We start from the raw sequence: 20,399 nt of genomic DNA on the forward strand, positions 1-20,399 counted from the left end.
ATAACCTTATTATTAAAAAAAATAAATCGAAATGAGTTTTGAGTTTTTAACTTATATTCACTTATTTTTCACAATTCTTCTGGTTATGCCTTTTCTTCTTTACATAAGGGAGGTCGACCAAATTTTTGAGTAATACTTAAGAACTTTTCTTTCTTACTGATTGAGGATTCCTAATGTGATGAAAGCTATAATCTGGTAGAATAAGTTTTGAGTTTTTATCTTATAATCTGATAAAGAGAAAGGAGTGAGACGTACAGTAGTTTATAATTTTATGGTTTTTAAAATATAACAAGGTCAAAATCTGATGGGATTAACATAATCTTGGAAAGATACATGCTCATGAAGAAGCCATTAGTTTCCTCTTTTTCTTCTGGTCCCTTCGCTGATCACGCCGACCTGAAAAATGCACAACACAGCAACATCATAAGCATCTGTTGAAGTTTCAACTGAGTACATTACTGGGCACAACTAAGCTCACACACATCAGTGAAAGTAAGTTAATATTTACTTAGATCAGATTTATAATAAGGTAATCATGAGATTTTAGTTTTTTTTACTAAGTATTTTGAGTTTTGACAAGACATAAAATAACCTTATTCTAAAAAAAAAATGAAATGAAATGAGTTATATTCAGGAAAAAAGATGGTTAGATACATATAATATACTTGAAAACATGGTCACACATACCAAGTATACTATTGTATCTTCAACTACACGAATTATATGTATTACATGGCCAAATGCATGAACGATATGACGTTATGTGGTCAATACCATAGACAAACAATCCGGTACACCGGTTGACTGACTCCGGCGAAGACCGATGTTGACTCCGACATTGACCAAAAAAAATGTATATAAACATCAAAAAAAAAAAAAAAAATCTATTAAAAATCAAAAATAATAAATGTTATATATAAACATTTTTGGTTTTTCATGATTAAGAAACATATTCAATTCAATATCTAAATATTTTTATATATCTCTAATGTATTCATTCTTATAATTTAGTTAGTTTTTATTTTTAAAGCTAAATTAATGATTAAATAAAAACCATTAATAATTATTTTCAAGATATCTATATATATCTATATATATAAATCTTTGATAATCAGATTATTCAAATACTACAGATCAATAAAATCAAATTCAAATACTTTCATTAGAAAAATAATATACAAAAGATTGAATATATGACTATTTACTCTAAAGTTTGCATGGTAAATGTTGTATAAAATTTTAGATACTGTTACTATAAAATTTTAGATACTTTAATGTTGTCAAAATGATTTTAGCAAAACAAAATATTTGATTTTAGGGTATGTTTGCAAAAGGGTATAGAATAAGAGTATTTTGCAAATACCTTTATATTACATTTTGAAAATAATTATCAATGATTTTAATTTAACTATTAGTTTAGCTTTAAAAATAAAAAATTAACTAATTATAAGAATGAATACATTTGAGATATATAAAAATATTAGGATATTGAATTGAATATGTTTTTAATTATGAAAAACCATTAATTATTTAATATAATTTTTTTTTAAAGAAAAAAAAATAGAATACATTTTTTTAGTCAACGCTAGAGTCAACATCGGTCTTTGCCGGAGTTAGTCAACCAGTGTACCGGATTGTATGTCTATGGTGTTGACCACATAACGTCATATAGTTCATGCATGTAACCATGTAATACATATACTTTATATAGTTGAGAATACAATAATATATTTGGTATATGTGACCATTTTTCTCTTACACTTCATGTAGATGTAACTAGCTATATTTTTTCCTTATATTCATATATTTTTCACAAATTCTTCTGGTTATGCATTTTCTTCTTTACATAAAAGAGGGGTCTCGACCACAATTTGGAGTAATACTTAACAACTTTTCTTTCTTACAGATTGAGGATAATGTGATGAAAGCTATAATCTGGTAGAAATGAGTTTTGAGTTTTTAACTTGTATAATCTGATAAAGAGAAAAGAGTGAGACGTACACTAGTTTATAATTTTATGGTTTTAACTTATAATAAGGTCAAAATCTGATTGGATCAAGAAGAAGCCATTAGTTTTCTCTTTTTCTTCTGGTCCCTTCGCTGATCACGCCGACCTGAAAAATGCACAACACAACAAGATCATAAGCATCTGTTTAAGTTTCAACTGAGTCCATTACTGGGCACAATTAAGCTCACACACATCAGTGAAAGTAAGTTAAATATTAAATAGAGCAATTTATAAAATATATATACCTATCTTCTCGTCCTTTCTTTTCTTCCTCAAGCTCGCTATATCTCGCCTCTTCTCTGCACTCTGACCTTTCATGTTCAGCATCTGAACAAAGCAACAACATCATTCATCACGTATGGTGGTCATGCAATGTAAACTGGGAACATCAATTATTAGATATGGTCATGCGAACTAAAGTACCTCGTTACCACCAGCACGAAGGGCTTCAAGAGGTTCGATGCAGTTCTGGTTAATGACAACAAGCTTTCTTTTCTTTTTACCTCCACCACTTTGCATTTGTGATTGTTTTTGTTTGGTTATCTCTGCAAACTGATGCTGCATAAGAGTCGACACTCCAGCCTGGGACATATAAAAAAAAAATACTGATAAGTGTCTTGTGCAGCAGCACCTTCTGTTCTGAAGAGAGCTAGAAAGCTTTTTTATTTCCAAATGTGGGACATAGAGGCTGTGGCACAAAAAGATAAAGAGTAATATAATTTACCCCTGCAAAGTAACGGCCTGAAAATTTCTTAGGCTGCATCGGACGTGATAATAGCGAGCTAAGTTCCTGCAGGTTTAACCAGACGTCAAAGATTTAATTTGTTATACGATTTTCTAAAGGGAAACTAATATTTCATGATTCAGAATAACTTTTCTTTTGAGTGACAAACCTCTTGCAGCTTATTAAGTTGTGCGGAGGTAGCTTTTCTCTGCCTGACATTGTCCACTCTTTCCTCTTCACTTTCTTCATCGTCCAATTCAAGTTCCATGGATTCAGCATGTTTTTCAAGCCAGGTCCGGTCTGCTTTCTCCTGGATAACAGACACCATAAACAAATTAATAACAAAAATGAAAGTTAAGTACGCTATAAGAGTCAAAAAGCATCCCGCTTCTGGCAGTGAGTGTGAAGCTAATACGAAGACCACCAACAAAATATTTCACATAGGCCAGGGTTAATATATTTCCAAACATGGTAATAGAAACTTTGGACTTCCTGCATTTATTTCCAAATTTTAACACACTGGTGCTATTACACAAAACCATAGAATACAAGTACATTCAGTATAATGATGGAATATACCCGAGAGCCTTTCCGTTCAATCTGGTCTATCTGACGTGCCAGAGATAATCGCTTCCTCACAGCTGGCATATAAGAGCTATCCAAAGGGAACATCTTTGCGCTTTCCTGTAAGCACAAACAAAGGAACCTTCAGCATGTAAGTAGCCAAACGGAAGTAAAAATATCTACTTTAGCATTACCCAACTCAGTGTTTTTCTTTATGAAAAACTAACTTCTGAGGATATCTAAACTTTGTTTTGGGAGTGTGAATATATACCTTAGAGAATGACTTGCATAACGTGTAAAACTTTGACATATCAGTTGGCGCAATCAAAGCTATACTGCATCCATCTTCGAATGCTCTAGCAGTCCTCCCACTTCTATGTACATATACCTATATGTATAAAAAGATATGTATAAAAAGGCTCAGATCTTGTAGAAATGTTATCAATCAAAAACATTAGAGCCGGTCTTAGCTTACTTCTGCAGAATGTGGAAGTTGGTAGTGAATGACAGTTCGGACATTCTTAATATCAATTCCCCTTGCTGCAACATCTGTTGCTATGAGTATTCCATTGTCGCTTGCACGGAAACGGTCAACTGCCTGTGACATATAAAAGAGGGTGGAAAGGAAAAGATGCTAAGTAACAATATTAAATACGTGTGTACCTCAGAATATAACAAAATGATTTGATTATTATAGCAAAAGATTCATGCGGACATATAATTAAGCAATAGAAAGTTGTACCTTCAACCGAGCTCGCTGCTTCATATCTGAGTAGAGTTTGCAAACATCGAGTCCAAGAATCTTTAAAAGTGCACAGATATGCCGCAAAGCTGCCACTGATGTACAGAAAACAATTGTCCGCCCTTGTCCATGGACACTCAAAATATAATACAAGTAAGCATCTTTTTCCTCCTCTTCACACCTGTAGTTTATTATAAGATACTAAGAATACTGAAATAGACCAAAAGAGTAAGTTCCATCAAAGATTTCTGTATATTTTGCACGCAAAGAATGAGTCGAAACATGGTGTCCTCCAAGCAATAAAGCTTAATTTTTACCCAGTCAAAATGAAAGCTCTGGAGGGATAAAAGTCAAATAGTGCTTACTTAATAAAAGATTCTTCAATCTTTGGAGCCAAAATAGATGCAGTTGTCAGGTCAATGATTGCAACACTATCTCTCATTCCAGCTCGTTCAGATAAAACCTCAATAGAATTCACTTCACCAGATGATGACTGCTTTGACTTCGAGGAGCCACGCTTTAGCTTTTTACGGAAATCCGAAGACAGCGCTATGGTAGCTGAGAAAACAAAAGTTTGTCTTTTCTTCTTTGGGGCGTTGGAAACTGTGTCACTACTCTGCACAGTTTGCATTTTCCCTTCATTTGGTCTATCTGTCCCTGGAAGCAAGTCGATTATAGACTGCAGCTCCCTGAAATGACCACTTTCAACCATGCGATCAGCCTCGTCCAACACAAAGAACGACAAGGAATGCAGCTGCCAAAGAGATCAGAAAAAGACAGAACCATTACACAATAGACAAATAATAGTAGCAACATTTTACACATGCCTTAATTAGCAGACATACTCATTCTTAAGAAAACATACTAGATTACAATCTGAATTCTGCTCCTAAGCACAAATTCAATAATTACACCAGAATCTGATAATGTAAAAGCAAGATACCAAACTAAAAAGAAGCACAGGATTCTGTAAGTCTCCAATTATGCATTACATACCTCTACAAGATGCTTTTCTCCAGCGGACATAAGTTCCCATAACCTTCCTGGAGTTCCAACTACTATTTCTGGTCTCCCATTCAAAAGTCTTTCCTGTTTCGCTGATGACATCCCACCAACAATAGAAACGATACTGACGCTGAGATCCTTGGCAGCAATCTTAAGATGATCCGTCACCTGGTATACGGGAAAAGTAGGAAATGTATTTCAGAACTTCCGTATGACCCCAACCAAAAGTGAACAAAGAAGCATGTCATGTCAGAAGGAAAAAAAAATAAGAAAGCAATGTGATGATAGTAAAGGACACCTGAAGAGCAAGTTCCCTAGTTGGAGTGATGATTAGAGCTCGTAAATAGCCATCTGCAGCATATTTTTTTGCTTCTTCTCCTTTTAATGCATACAATTTACCAACCTTTTCCCGCTCGTCTAAGAGGCGTTGCAGTATGGGCAACCCAAAAGCAAGAGTCTTTCCAGATCCTGTCTCAGCAGCGCCAATTACATCCTGTGGTCCAAATATGAACCATACATCAATAAAATATATTTTTCGGGAATTAATAGAAAGTAAAAGCTGGTCATCTTACCTTTCCCTGATATGCTGCAACGGGAAAACAAGCCTTCTGGATTTTTGTCGGCTTGTTGAATCCGAGGTGGTATATTGACTTCATGAGTAGTGGATGTAGTCTCATCTCACTCCATGCACTAAATTCCGGACGAATCTCGTCTTCCTCAACTTGCTCCTCTACTTTGTTCTCCTCATCGCAGCTAACTGCTACAAACGATAATCTACCGTTATGACTTAAGTTGAGGGTAATATGGTGACATAATAACAAACCTCAAAGATAGGCATAAAGTAGTGCTTGAGGTAATAAGAGATAGTTGAAAATATTCAATAATTTTCCAACTCACGTGAAAATGGTCGAACAGAAGAAATTCAAATTGAGAAACTTGAAAAGATGAACCGAAAAAAAAATTCTTTCAGCTGGGCTAAAATGAAGCTACCCTTGTCAAATCTATCGATACCAGTAAAGGACCATCAACAGACTTAAGTATTCATTGCCAAATCTAAATCTCCCTAAGAAAAATTGTCATATACCGACTACCTAGTAATGATTTACCTATTTTGCACCAAAAGGTAAAAAAGGAACAAAAGAGCATATGAAATACTAACCAGCAGAAGAAGATTCATTATACTTTTCGGCCTCCTTAATCTTCTTCTGCTTCTTCTTCTTCTTATGCTCCTTCTTCTCCTTATTCTTCTTAGCTTTCATCTCTTTTATCTTAAGACTCTCCAAGTTATCCTCATCATCATCCTCATCTTCCCTTCCTTCTCCATCTCCGTCTTCTTCTTCAATTATCTCATCCACATCCTCATTGTCACCATCATCGTTCTCTCCATTTTGTTTCTTCGACTTCAACTCTCTCTCTGTTACATCACTCTCAATCGCAGGAAGATCTAAATTGTAATCAGCTTCATCAATCTCCTCAAGTGAAAGGAAACCTACCCAAACAAAGTATATAAAGTTTCAGACTTTTCACTGAACTAACAAGGCGAAGCAATGACATGAATTTGAGTTTTCTAATAAAAACATTACAAAATTACAATTTTTTTTGTTTACCTCCGTCGAGCTGGCCTGAACCTGCAAATAGAGTTGAGAAGGTTTCGCCTTCGTCGTCTTCTCCGATAGGTATAGAAGAGCTCCAGGGAAGTGAATCAATACGTTCGAAATCCTCCTCACGCTTTCTCTTATGAGTTCTCTTGCTCTTCTTCTTCGCCATCGAGGAAGATTCATTGCCGCCTGCAACCATGTTAGCTGTTGATTTGAGCTCGAATGATCACAAAATGTTTAAAGGGAAGCGCTTTGGGAATCTTTGTCCCCCCAACCCCAAGTAGAGGAGTCGTCGTTGGCAGAGAGATGAAGTATCTCCACAAAAAAAAAGCTAAAAACTTTCATAAACCCTAAATCGGAACAAGACGATGTGATGTAATTAAACCGGTTTCGGTTTAACTTGAATTAATATAAACCGAGTAATTTGCCTTGTACCAACCCGAGTCGCTTCGAACCAAAAATGGAGGATTAGGATTTATGGGCTTTTCTCATAAAGCCCATTATTAGCTTTTTATCTGCAAAAACCCAATCTATTTAATTTTTGATACTTTCTTGAATTTAATTTTAAAATCTTTGTTTTGGAGCACAAACTTTTTTTGTTTTTATAGTACGTAGTTTTAGAATTTACTTTTTGGGCTGCATAATGATACAAATGAGTAATTTTATTTAATAAAAACGATATTATTGCACGCTTTTAGCTGTCATTATTGCTAAAGTGACGAGTGAATAGCCCATTAGCATGCAATTGGAGCATTGATTAGTAGTGATTAGTGCTAATTAAAAAAGTTGTTGAACTCATTTGACTCTAGCTAGTTTTAAACTTTTAATACATTCTCTAGAGAAACACAGTAATTATATCATGGATGCTGACCGTAATTTATGGCTCGTACGTTAAACAACAACAACAACAAAAGGAATCATGTTATTCTTCTCTCGCATGGCTTGAAACAAATGTGTATCAACATGAATGAGTGTTTGATATGCACTAAGTGCAATTATATATAGTATAAAGTGTATTTGCGATAGTATGATCACGAAGAATAAAAACAAAAAGTCGTGTTGAGAGAAAGAAAAAAAAAAGAACGTAAGTGTCAAAAAGTGTGAAAGCGAAGGAGTGGAGTGGGGTCTCTTCACCGCAACCACAAAAGGGATCCGAAGAAAATTCTTCCTAACAGAACAGAATCCAATTTTTCAACATGTCCAATTTATTTACGTGTTCTCTCTCACTCTCTACCCAACTTCTTCGAATACTTCAATGAGTTCTTTTTTTTTTTTTTCTTATTTTGGTAAGTCTGTTTTTTTGTGTGTTAGAATATCGTAGTCATACCTAATCTATGCAGTTTGTTTTGAACTAGATTGGTTGACCAAAATATTACAATATATTATGAAAATTTAGTTTTTGGTTTGTCAAATCATTGATCATTGATAAACAAACCAATACTAGAATCTTTCCATTGCAATTCCAAGTTATTAAGATGCTCAAACACACATAATTTTCTACATATATATCCCGTAGATTAGTTTGAAAATTCTTATTAGAGTGTACGTAGTCGGGGACACACAGGTCATGGAATTTATTATACGAGTACACATTATCGCTATGAAATTTAGACAGCTAAGGTTACGTCCAAGAAGGCCAAAAAAAAAGGATGAAAATTTTGATAAGATCGGGGAAAGAAAATGAAAATGCAATAGAAATGCATAATGAGCTAGTAGTAATATTTCAAATAATAGAGTTTTGGAACTTATTGATCACGGGAGATCACCTGGCATAATTATAGTGGCCACACGACTTAAAATTAAAAAGATAATCATTTTGTTTCTTAGAGACATAAGAGATGTATATGAGTATATGACCCGCCTCGTTGGTTTCATAAGATTCCAACAAATATGAAAGAGACCTCGTAACTAATCACATATTTGATAACCTATACTATTGAGCTTAAACTTTTAGATCTATGTGCTTGAATGAATATATAAATCACACTACATAACGTTAACGTCATAACCAATTTTAATTTTTTTTTCACACATTAAAGTTTTTCTATACGTTTAATCATTACCTAAGACAGCTCACAGTTTTTTATAAAAAAAAAAAAATCAATCAAACTATAATGAATTGAAAACAAGCTACAAATTCACGAAAAAAATACAAATTAACACAATTTTTGTCCTTCTAGATATGAAATCTCATTACATCCATTATAATTAGTTATATAAATTTATAATTATTGTGAAGCGTATCTCCACACAATTAGTCACAAGTCAAAACACTCTCACATATCTATAGTCAATAAAAAAAACTCAAAATCAAAATCTTAGTAATTTCCACAAGCAATTAATTGAAAAATCTCCTCATTAAATAAGACTCTGGTTTTTTTTGTTCTAAAACTAGTGTGTGTTTTTTTCTTTTCTACTCCCTTTGTTTCATAATATAGAATATTTAGAAAAATATTTTTGTTTTATAATATATGATGTTTTTACTTTTTTATACAATTTTTAGATTAAATTTATATTTTATATTATGTAAATTTGTTTATGATTGATTTAACTTTTTAAAAGTAATTATTTATTAATATGGGTATTTTCATTAAAATATATTATACTATAAAACAGAGGGAATATATAATATATAAAAATAGTAGTATGATGTGGTTTATGGAAAATGAACTGTCAAAAGAAAAAAAAAAAGAAAAAAAAGAGAGAGAGAGCCAGGCTGGCATTTTCTCTCCGATGATTGCTCGTGGGTCCTGTTGTCTTCACTGTCTAAGCACATGCGCTTCTGCTTACGTGTCCTATTCGCATTTACACTTATTCGTATTTTTTCCTTTTCCAAAACTATTAAAACCTACTTGCTCTTCGTTTTTTTAATTGATACACTAGTTTATAAAATAAACATTGGTTAATTAGTCTGTAAGCCTACTAGTCTACTACAAGTCTACATCTCATATTCACGAAATCAACTGTAATGTTAAATTTATCAGATCATTTTAAAAAAAAATAGTAGTAGTATTTGCGGAAGAGTAATAAGATGTACACGCAACTGATTAGATGAACAAGGGTTTCGTATTTTAGTAGTAAACTATTACTGACTTCGTAATCCATTTATTATTAGTTTTATCCGCCGTTTGTAAATTAATCACTTTGGCAGAAATATATATTGTATTTTTATTATTTAAAACAGTAAATCCAAACGGCTGCTTGCTCAAATCAAAACAGACCACATGAGCTCCATATGTCGTTTGAACACATCATATTCTTTCTTCGTCTTCTCTATCTCTATCTCTATCTACTGGAGTATAAAATATCTTGCAATTCTTTTAATTAAAATTTGTTAGCATTTGATAATTTGTTTGTATATTGATGTTACTAAAGACGAAATCAGCAGTGGTGCCTATATTACAAACAATTCTTAATTTGGTTTAGTAAATTCATAACGTATAAAATAGTCGTGTCGGCAGCAAGATACGTTGTGCCAGTCGTCCAAAACAAAAAAAAAAACAAAAAAAAAAAGAACTGATGAATTTAGGCGAGTTATTTAGTTAATTTTAATAAAATATGATTACAGTGAATACAGTATAAACAGCTACGAGACAAAATCATAAGATTAAAACATTAGTATAACAAAACAAACTAACTCCTAGTATCATTAACTCTCTCTCTCTTAAGTTTAAAGGAGGAGAGTGATGTCTTTGTTAAGCTAAAATAACGCACCAAGATCTCAGTGAATTAGTAGTATTTGTCTGGTCCTTTTAATGTAAAATTTAATGTTTTACTACCAGGATCAAACAAAATGAATAATAAAAGTGTACTAATGATAGATTTAATATTAATAGCAAGATTTCCAACAAAACAGTAAGTGTTAAACAAATAATAACATGTACTTTGGCTTCGGGACTCTCTTGCTTCTTCTTCTCTTCTCCTCATCTCCTCCTCCTCCCTTCTCGTCTTTTAATTTTTTTTATATATTTTTTTTGTTCTCTCTTGCGACTTTTCTCCTTCCCTCATCAGGAACTTCTTAAGTTTCTGAGTCTATGAAGATGCCAGTAAGTACGTTTCTCCCTTTTCTTTTTCTCCTTGTTGAATCTTTTTTTTAGTTTTGGTACTAATGAGTTTTGCTTTGGACGAATCTCTTATGTGTTGTTATACTTTAATTCTATGATTCTTGTTTTTTTTTTTGGTAAAGAAAATTATATGGAATCTAGATTATCTTCTGGGTTGCTTTCTTGTGTTATTTGTTTGTAATTGAGACTTCTCTCAGTCTCAGCAGCCAAATCTAGAAATCTGTCTTTGATTCCTCTGTTTTTTTTGTACTTACTGGTTCTGTTTCTTCTATCTTCTTGGATCTTCATGTCAGTTACTTTTGATTTATGTGTTGATTATGCTGCTGATGCTTCTGGTTTGTATGCAAAAGTTTATGAACTCTGTGGCTGTTTCTTAGATTTTTCCAAGAATAGAAATATATGATCAGATTACTTAATGTTTTTCATCAGATATAATTCTCATCAAAACGTTTTTTTTTTTTTTTACTTCTCTCACATATAATTGTCATTAGTCATCACGTCCAATTTTTGCTAGATTGATTGAAATTTTCGTAAGTTTAGATCCGAATTTAATCGAATTTTAGACTGATTGGCTTAAGCTGTAAATGCAGGTGGCATTGGTCTGGCTACTGGCATTCAGTATTCTACTGATCGGAGGAGAAGGTAGTAATGCTATCTGCAAGGAGAGTTTCAAGTTAGACCCTAGACCGCACAGCGTTTCCATTCTCGAGTTTGGAGCGGTTGGAGATGGAAAGACGCTGAACACGCTTGCTTTCCAAAACGCTATTTTCTATCTCAAGTCATTTGCGGATAAAGGCGGTGCTCAACTTTATGTTCCACCGGGGAAATGGCTCACTGGAAGCTTCAATCTCACGAGCCATCTCACTCTCTTCTTGGAGAAAGGAGCAACTATTCTTGCATCACCGGTATGATCTCTTGCAAACTCTGTTTGGCTTGAGCTTTGTAGCATTTGCGTTAGGTGTATCGTTCTTTTGCAGGCAAATTCTCGCTTTTAGCATATGCTTTTGGTAGCCATAGCTGTGTTTACGAAGCCTCTTGGTATAGATAAGTTCAGTGTTTTGAATTGGTTAAGATGGTAACACTGTTTCTCTTATGTTGCTGATGTGCTAGGATCCATCGCATTGGGACGTTGTCAGTCCTCTACCGTCCTATGGTCGTGGAGTTGAAATTCCTGGAAAGCGGTACAGAAGTTTGATTAATGGAGATAATCTTGTAGACGTAATCATCACCGGTAAACAACAACAACAAACTCACACCATTATCATTACCTAAGTTTCTGGCTTGACACAACATTCTAGACTTAAAAACTTCTTTATTCTTGGCAGGTGATAACGGGACATTTGACGGTCAAGGTGCAGCGTGGTGGGAGTGGCTTGAGTCAGGGTCCTTAAACTATAGCCGACCTCATATCATCGAATTCGTCTCTTCCAAAAACATCCTCATATCGAATCTAACCTTCTTAAACGCACCCTCAGTAAACATTCACCCGGTTTATTGTAGTCACGTTCATATCCACAAAGTTTTGATCGAAACATCAGTTGATTCACCATACGTTCTCGGTGTTTCCCCGGGTAAGTCATGTGTTACCCATCATTCCGTTATGTTACCGTTCCAAAACACTAATTTCTTTTTCTTTTTACTTTCAGATTCTTCAGACAATGTTTGTCTCGAGGACTCAACGATCAACGTTGGCCACGACGCGGTCTCTCTCAAAAGTGGTTGGGACCAATACGGCATAAACTACGGCCGTCCAACCACAGCTGTTCATATTCGGAACCTCAGCTTAAAGTCTCCCACTGGCGCCGGAATCTCCTTCGGCAGCGAGATGTCAGGGGGAATCTCTGACGTGACCGTCGAGCGACTTAACATACACAGCTCACTTGTAGGCATAGCCTTCAGAACCACCAGAGGCAGAGGAGGTTACATCCGTAATATCACAATCTCCAGCGTCGATCTCTCCGGCGTTGACACAGCCATCTTCGCCAGCGGACACATCGGGTCGCATCCGGATGATAAATTCGACCGGGACGCACTCCCTGTCGTGACACACATCAGCATGCGGAATATCACCGGAGAGGATATAGGATTGGCCGGTAACATCACCGGGATAGGAGAAGCTCCGTTCACGTCGATATGCCTAGCGGATATTCATTTACAAACACGTTCAGAATCTTGGGTTTGCTCCAACGTCTCTGGTTTCTCAGACGACGTAACACCGGAGGCTTGTACAGAGCTCATGAGTTCTCCATCGTCGTGCTTTGGTGGTGGTAGCTTATACGGTGGAGATGCGGCGGCTCAGTCGTGGTAATTATAGCGAAGTAATAAACGGGTGATGAGGATAAGGAGAGTGAGGTGGGAGTTTGGTTTACGTACGATACGATTGGATTTTTCAAATTTTTTTGTCAATAAGTTCATAAATTTGTTGTCAGAGCGAGAGGATAAAAAAAGAAAGGAGAATTACGTTTAAAGTGGTGAGTTTGAAGAACAGAGCGAGCTTCTTCTATTGTTATTATGTACAGTTTCCATTTCTTTCATTCATGGTGTAACAAAAATTCATCCTTTCTTTTTTATGTGTAAGAAAAAAAGTATATCGTTTGTGAATTGACTAATCACCAAAGAGGCATAGAATACTACTAGCTCAAGTTTTAAACTCCATTACTAATCTCTTGTATGAGTTAAGAACATGAGATGAGAGGTATTGTAGTACTTATTCGAGTACTATGATTTATTTAATCTTTTATCTAATCTCTACTAGGTTTCGTAAGATAGTAACCATTTGAATGGCCAGAACACAACAAATATGGGATTGGATCCTCAGATCAAGGAGTCCCTTTAGGAAAATAGGAACTGAGAGTCAAGTATTATTGCCATGTTTAAACCCATTTTTTCGGTTCATGTTTTTTTTTATGCTCTTTTGTTCTGTCTCCGAGTTTCTCTCCAACCTTTTTTACTTGTATATGTAACTGCCAACAATCTCTTTCAAATTAGCAATCATTATGTAAGCATTGATAATGCAGATCTCGAACCTATCATCGCAGTTTCTAATTAAATCTCTGAACATCATTATGCCCTGCTCATTGTTGGCTTTCTGTTTGCTTGGTACAGTCTCTAACCATCTTTTTCCCACGCAACATTGTCCCGAGTTTCTCCCTCTTTCTTTCTCAAATATTTTCTACCAAAAATGCACATTCTTAAGGTACCGGATTTATCGAATACCAGTAAGTCAGACATTGCAAAACCCCGATCGCTTGCTTGTTGCTTCTTTACATTTCACTATACACACATTCAAAAAAACAAACAACTGACAAAATGGCGATTCCCGGTACAAACAACCGAAACCAATCTCACATTTCATGTCCCAGAAAGCTTAAAACCATCAGCTTGCACGAGCACCAAAGAAAGAAAACGCTGTTACGAGCGGTTTGGGCGGTTGCAGATCATTTTCCCGGACTTTATATACTTCCTTTCTCGTAACCATTCGCTATGGAACTATGGAAGTGGTCTTAGCAACAATTAATCGCAATTACCATCTACTACTAATTAAGAAATTTTACATTTTCATGCGTTTATCTTTTTGCGAGATTAATTAGTGACAACATATTTTATTTGTAAATGAGAGCAACTCAACTTTTGTCTAACTATATATATATTTCTTCAAAATCTTTGCAAGTGAAATTAACAATTTCTGAATACATATATTGTATTAGGCCAATATTTGTCCCATCTTGTTGAGAGGTTGGCAGAAGGAAAAAAGTAAAGGAGGACTCGTGCGTGCGCGTGTCACAATGTTGCTGCGGTTAGTTCGTTGTATCTCTCTCTCTCTCTCTGTGGCTTCCATATCTTTTCTTCTCCCACATTGACACGTGGCTCATTCTTGTAGCCGTTGACCCCACTGTCTGTTCTCCCACTCTTGTTCTTTTTTTTGTTTGCGTACACTCAAAACAGTTCTGTTTTACTAAACTGATTGAAGTAAGAAAAAGAAATTACTAAACTGTATGGGTAGTTATTAAGTTATTAGTGCAAACTTACTACCAAACGTTATGGGCACATGATACTAGGACACACATCAAGTAGATGAATATATAAAGTTGTGTTGTGTAACATATAACGCCACAGTCTATTTGGGGCGCATTCAATAATTTGGTTATCGGAATTTACTTCTCAAAATCCATATGGATTCATTATTAGGAAGAATGGTGCGCGTGAATTAATATTTTGATACCTTCATTTTTTCCATAAAAAACATTCTCACGTACACCAGAAACAAAAAAAAAAAAAACTTTAAAAACTAAATAAACTCCATTAGACCATTAAGTGTTTCAAACAAAATACAACTTACAATGCAAAATATTTTAATTTGTGTTAGTCACATGCTATCGATTGTGAAAGATTCGTATATGAGAAGGTTTTTCTCAGCTTTTGCTAAAGAGATGACACTTAACATGTTATCTATCTAACACCTATTTTCTTTTGTTGTTTGGACCTAATTAATTAAATTTATTTATACTTTGGATCTAAGTAATTAGAGTCCCGTAAAACAAACAAAAAAAACTCTTAATATTTCCTTTTTCCCTTCTTCCATAAGAAATAGTTGTAAACTCAATCTGATCTAAAGCCACAATTTATCAATTTGTGATTTCATCCTAGAAAAAAAACTAATTATAGTTTATTTTGAAATTATAAATATAGGTTTCAATCTTATGTAGGATTCATGGCAAAAACGGATTTTAAGTTATGTATAAAATTTAGTTTTGGGTTTCAATCTTATAAACGATTCATGGGCAAGAAAGGATTCTAGATTAGGTTAGAATGTGGGATATTTATATATTCTCAAAATTCTCTTATAAATTTATAAATATTTGGATTTTCATATTTCCTTAGTTTATGGCCTCTAATGGTGGGATGTATTCCGTAAGTAATTTGAGAAAGACTTACTCATTTATTCCCCATTAGATCTTACCAATTTGGTTTCCATAAAAGTAGAATTCATTCCGTTTTCCATTAAATTAGAATTCAATCTCTAATTACTTTTCTTTTAAAACAATTTTCAGTTATTATTATTTAATTTCAGTCATTAGGTTCATCTAAAGAATCATATTATTTTTATATATCTTTACAAATTTCAATAGGTATTCTTGAATAATTTTTAAATTATTTTTGTAAGTTATCATGTTTGTTGTTCACATTAACACTACATAGAAAAAAATTATGCGAGAATGTTTGGCAAATTTATTTATTCATTAGAGTGTTTATGTATGTCTTTCATACTCTCCATGTATGTCATATTATTTATGTATGTCCTTTCTTATATTTTAGAATTTCAATTTTTTCTTCTCTTTGGACATTCATGTGGTAAATCAGGATAAAACTTCTTAGACGATGCATATGAGTTTCTCCATTATAAATTTAATTTTTTAGTAGTCTTCATCTTTAAGAAAAAAAAACATATTTAAAACTATTATAAAAAAGGAAAATTGTATGTTTATTGTCATATGCTTAAAAAATTATGTTGTTAAGCTTGTGATGTCTTTTTATATCATAGTATGATATGAGTTGCATTTTTTATACTATATCTGATTAATTTGACTCCTATAGTTCTGAGTAGTATAAGTTTATTGTATATTGGTATCATATATTTTAAGAATCTTAGTATCAAATAGCTTTAGAATTACCCATCTTAGAAATAAAAGAACAAAAAATTCCTATAACAGTTTCCCACTTTCACATATAATAGTTTACTTTCTAAGAAATTTTATTATTATGACATTTGACATTATAATATCCTACGGTTTGTCTTCTAAGGAGATATGACAAATATGATTATTCATTTTATTCAATTGCATCTATGATGATAGAATAAAACCATTGCATGTTTATACTCATCTAAAAATTAATGTAATTTTTAAACCATCATAGAGTTTCTAATAATTAAAATAAATGAAAAAGAATAATATTATTTTAATTGAAAAAGGGAAACTCGGTTCTCAAGGTTTAACATATAATTTAGTATCGTGAAACTTTCACAAACTATATTAGTAAATATAATTTTATTATTGATAATACATATATGATATGAAATATAACTACGGAATAAAATTAAATATAATTAATAAGCAATTTATTATGTTTTAAAATATTAATAATCTTATATTTATTATTTAAGGTCAAATGCAAAGAAAAATAACAAAATAAGTATTCAAATAAAATTATATTACAAATATTAAGTTACATTAAAAATAAAAAATATTATATTGACGAAAAAATCACCAATGGACGCACAATATTAGAAAGATGTTTTCAAATTTCTCTACATTTAAAAATAATATTATATGATGAGAAACATAATAAATCTTTCACTAATGCATATGCTCTAATATGTATTAAAATCTAAAGGGAGAAAAAACTATACACTAAATACAATGCAATCAAAATTTTGGTCATGTGTTGAAATAGTCTAATACAATATATAAAAGGAAACTCAAGTAACACCAAACAAATCAATCCAAAAAAACTAAAATGATCAGTATATTTTTAAAATTACAATAATAATCATTGTTGAGTAACAAATAAAAACTAATAATTTCTAAATTACTAAATTTGAACAACATCGTAAGCTAAATCCGTGCCTAGCACGAGATGACTTCTAGTGTATAATAATTTTGGATAAATAAATTCCTCGTATACCATTAAGTTACAGTTTTAAGTTCTAACGCATTTGTGTGCTTTGGATAAGTATATTTTGATTATCCAATTTTTGCTGGGTGCATCATTTTCATTAGGACATCTGATAAGTTTTCAGTCATTTAAAATGATATATATACAAATAACATAAAGCTCAATAGGTGTGCAAATATTAGTACTCAATTCTAAAGTTGTTTTGTTTCTGCATAAAAAGCTGAAACATTTGCGTTCCACAAAACCTTTTTTTGGTGACATGGACCTATAGTTGGTACTTGAAAAAAAAAAAAAATAATAAGAATATATGTATAACATGACTGTCTAAGCACGATAAAGTAAAAATATTTACATTAAAAACGTAAAAAGCTCATCGTAAGAGTAAAAAACTTTTACAGAGAATATACGGTTTCTTTCTTGAGACCTTCTCCATTTTATAGCTTTTGGCGCAGTTAATTTTTTAGTTCTTATTAATCAGTATTTTTGTTGTACATACAAGTAGTATTTAAGTAGTATATCGTACATAAGCAAAAGTAAAAAAGCGAATGATCAAAAAAGCTACAAACATGGATCAGTAAATATTAAATGTACTAGCAGTAGATAGATCTCTTCCAAAATTAAAATCCAAGCTTTCGTGGTAGAATATGAGGATAATTTTTTTTTGTCACCTTACTAATTTACTAGTGTTTGAATAGGAAAATAAAAAACAAATGAAGACAACGATCGATGGAGAGGTCGATGCACAAAAGGTGCGACTGATCTTATCCATTTCACGTGGACACGTGTCGCAATAGGGAAAGCTTCTCAGCAACGTGATTTATTTGTTTCTTTTTTCATTTTCTTATCATTAATTAAATGCCTTTTCATTTATTGTTTTTATAAGTTTACAATAACCAAATTATATAAACAGTATCATCTTCAAATCATTTTTTGTTATATATAGCGAAAATATACATATGTATTTCCCGTAATATACATAAGTTGATAGTTCATAAAAATAAAGAAATGCTTCATTGATTTATTGATACTGGATTACTGTATCTCTATTCAGCACCGTCTTAAACTTAACTTAAACTTAAACGGGACCTCTGTCCAATTAAAAAAAAATCTAAAATTCCTTAATGAATTTTTTTAAAAAAAAAAAATTGGACCCTTTTGCTTAAATTTTTTTTTTAAATTTTGTGATAGACCCATGGCATTTGTCTACTCTACTACGTGGGAGAGACGGGCCTGCCTCTATTGTTCGAAAGACTTGCTATTTAAACACTTGATGTCATCGATTAAAACTTTAAGGTAAAGGTATTAGGTATCGATGCACATATGAAACCAGTCGTATGGCACACTTAACACGATCGTTAAATTACAAAAGAATAGACATGTCGGCGGTGCTAAAGACCTGTTTAAGCAAAGTAATCATCTGTATAAGCAAAGTATACACTGAACTTGGATAATTTTTTTATAAATTATTTACATTGAGGTTGACAAATTTTTACATTTAAATATAGAAAAGTTACACACACAAGGCAAAGTAAGTAAAATAGTTGATAGAATAGTTAACTGGTTTAGCTGTGTTTTATAATAGCAATCAAATAGTCAAAATTTGTCATCCTATATATTAAAGAAATACTTGTCGAGGGTAATAGGCGATTGGTGGGTAGCATATGTTACTAATCAATCATTCAAAGGAAACGCACCATTTGAATTATTTATTTGTTTATTTTTAGCATCCAACGTTTTCCAATAGACGTGCATATGTTATACTTATCATATATCATGTAGGAACTATATATATTAAAAAAATCCGAGTTCTTAAGAACTAAAACATAAAATGTTTGATGGCAAAATATTATCTTAGTTATATGTTATGCTAATTAATCTCCTCAACGTACCGAAAAAACGAAGACTAATAAATTTATTTTTTTAGTTTTGTCTAAAGGAGTAGAACAAATGCGACTTTTATCTTCGTTCTTAGATGCCACTAAACGATTTTGTAATGATGATTTTTTTTTTTCGTCACGTTCAATATTATTCCAAATTCTTCTCCTCTTCTCTCACTACACCATTTTTCTCCCAATCAAAAACTTCATAGTAGATGATAATCAACGATTCCCCCAAGATTCAAGATGGAACTAAAAATTGGGTATGTTTGAACAAAACGTATAATATTTTGTTTTTGGGGGCAAAGCGAATTTGTTTTCTTATCCAACCGTCGAAGTTATATATATGTTTTCATACTTACACAAGACTTGAAAGGACAAATTCCAAAATAACCATAGTTAATATATATTATTAAATATATATCCTAGCTAAAACATGTATACGTGATGATGGAAAATGCTTAGGTGTATTTTTTGGTACCTTAATCATACGCTTGAATGTGCGTCGACGTATTATTTTGTTTTATTTAATGATGATTAATTAATACTATTTCTTTTTGCCGTTTAATCTAATACACACAACACATGTAGGTCCATTCATTAAGACAAGGAAGCATGGTTTTCTCTCAATTACAAAAAAAAAAAAAAAAAAAAAAAAAAATTCAAAGGCTTAGTTTAAGTCAAACTTCTTCTTCAACCTCTCTCCCTCTCTCTCTCAAATTGTAAAGTATTGTTTTGGGCAAATTCCTTTATTCGAATTTGTAGAATGTAGAAACAAAAAACTTTAACATTTGTAGAAAAATGGAAACTAAAAACAACAGATTAGGAAATAACAATAATAATGAAAATCTTTTTTTTTTAAGGTTTGAGTTTACAACTTTACCTAAACGAGATAATTTAATTTTTGTTTCTTTTAATAATTATGAGCTGGATCCACGCATCAAGGGTCTATGGTCCCACTATCTTCCAATTATATTAAAATTTTCTTTTACCCCTATAGTTTTAATGAATTGATAATTTCAACCCCAACATCTCACTACTTAACAAAATAGCCAAGATTTTTTTAGCTAAATTCAACAACAACATCCCATATTTCTTGACACCCCAAAGGTTATTTTTTTTGGTTTGTTTGTACTTTCTAA

The 20,399-nt window shown here is 32.6% G+C and overlaps 2 protein-coding genes and 1 long non-coding RNA gene across 5 annotated transcripts; 1 reads left to right on the top strand and 2 right to left on the bottom strand.

The window, feature by feature from the left end:
- Nucleotides 1–36: 36 nt before the first annotated feature.
- LOC147949621 (uncharacterized) lies at nucleotides 37–883 on the bottom strand. The gene is made up of 2 exons (XR_015594782.1): nucleotides 688–883; nucleotides 37–396 (listed from the first exon to the last, which is right to left on the bottom strand). It is a non-coding gene; the product is annotated as an uncharacterized LOC147949621 (long non-coding RNA).
- Nucleotides 884–1,949: 1,066 nt separating this feature from the next.
- Nucleotides 1,950–7,018, bottom strand: LOC104781679 (DEAD-box ATP-dependent RNA helicase 13). 2 transcript variants are annotated; one of them, XM_087507727.1, is made up of 15 exons: nucleotides 6,651–7,018; nucleotides 6,203–6,532; nucleotides 5,616–5,800; nucleotides 5,342–5,536; nucleotides 5,035–5,211; nucleotides 4,404–4,792; nucleotides 4,039–4,219; nucleotides 3,772–3,894; nucleotides 3,568–3,684; nucleotides 3,312–3,416; nucleotides 2,902–3,042; nucleotides 2,733–2,798; nucleotides 2,432–2,590; nucleotides 2,254–2,335; nucleotides 1,950–2,114 (listed from the first exon to the last, which is right to left on the bottom strand). In XM_087507727.1, exons 1-15 carry the CDS (start codon nucleotides 6,838–6,840, stop codon nucleotides 2,056–2,058), a joined length of 2,499 nt encoding a protein of 832 aa, XP_087363853.1. In that variant the 5' UTR covers nucleotides 6,841–7,018; the 3' UTR covers nucleotides 1,950–2,055. The 2 variants fall into 2 exon arrangements, with proteins under 2 accessions (XP_087363853.1, XP_087363845.1); XM_087507719.1 differs by having other exon boundaries at nucleotides 5,616–5,803.
- Nucleotides 7,019–10,292: 3,274 nt separating this feature from the next.
- LOC104781687 (putative polygalacturonase) lies at nucleotides 10,293–13,306 on the top strand. 2 transcript variants are annotated; one of them, XM_010506415.3, is made up of 5 exons: nucleotides 10,293–10,687; nucleotides 11,296–11,610; nucleotides 11,816–11,936; nucleotides 12,031–12,276; nucleotides 12,352–13,306. In XM_010506415.3, the coding sequence occupies exons 1-5, from the start codon at nucleotides 10,676–10,678 to the stop codon at nucleotides 13,011–13,013; spliced, it is 1,356 nt and encodes a 451-aa protein (XP_010504717.1). In that variant the 5' UTR covers nucleotides 10,293–10,675; the 3' UTR covers nucleotides 13,014–13,306. The 2 variants fall into 2 exon arrangements, with proteins under 2 accessions (XP_010504717.1, XP_087308941.1); XM_087452815.1 differs by having other exon boundaries at nucleotides 10,499–10,691; nucleotides 11,269–11,610.
- The last annotated feature ends 7,093 nt before the right edge of the window (nucleotides 13,307–20,399 follow it).

This window comes from Camelina sativa, chromosome 1 (assembly GCF_030686135.1).
Source record: "Camelina sativa cultivar CO46 ecotype springtype chromosome 1, ASM3068613v1".
NCBI lineage: Eukaryota > Viridiplantae > Streptophyta > Magnoliopsida > Brassicales > Brassicaceae > Camelina > Camelina sativa.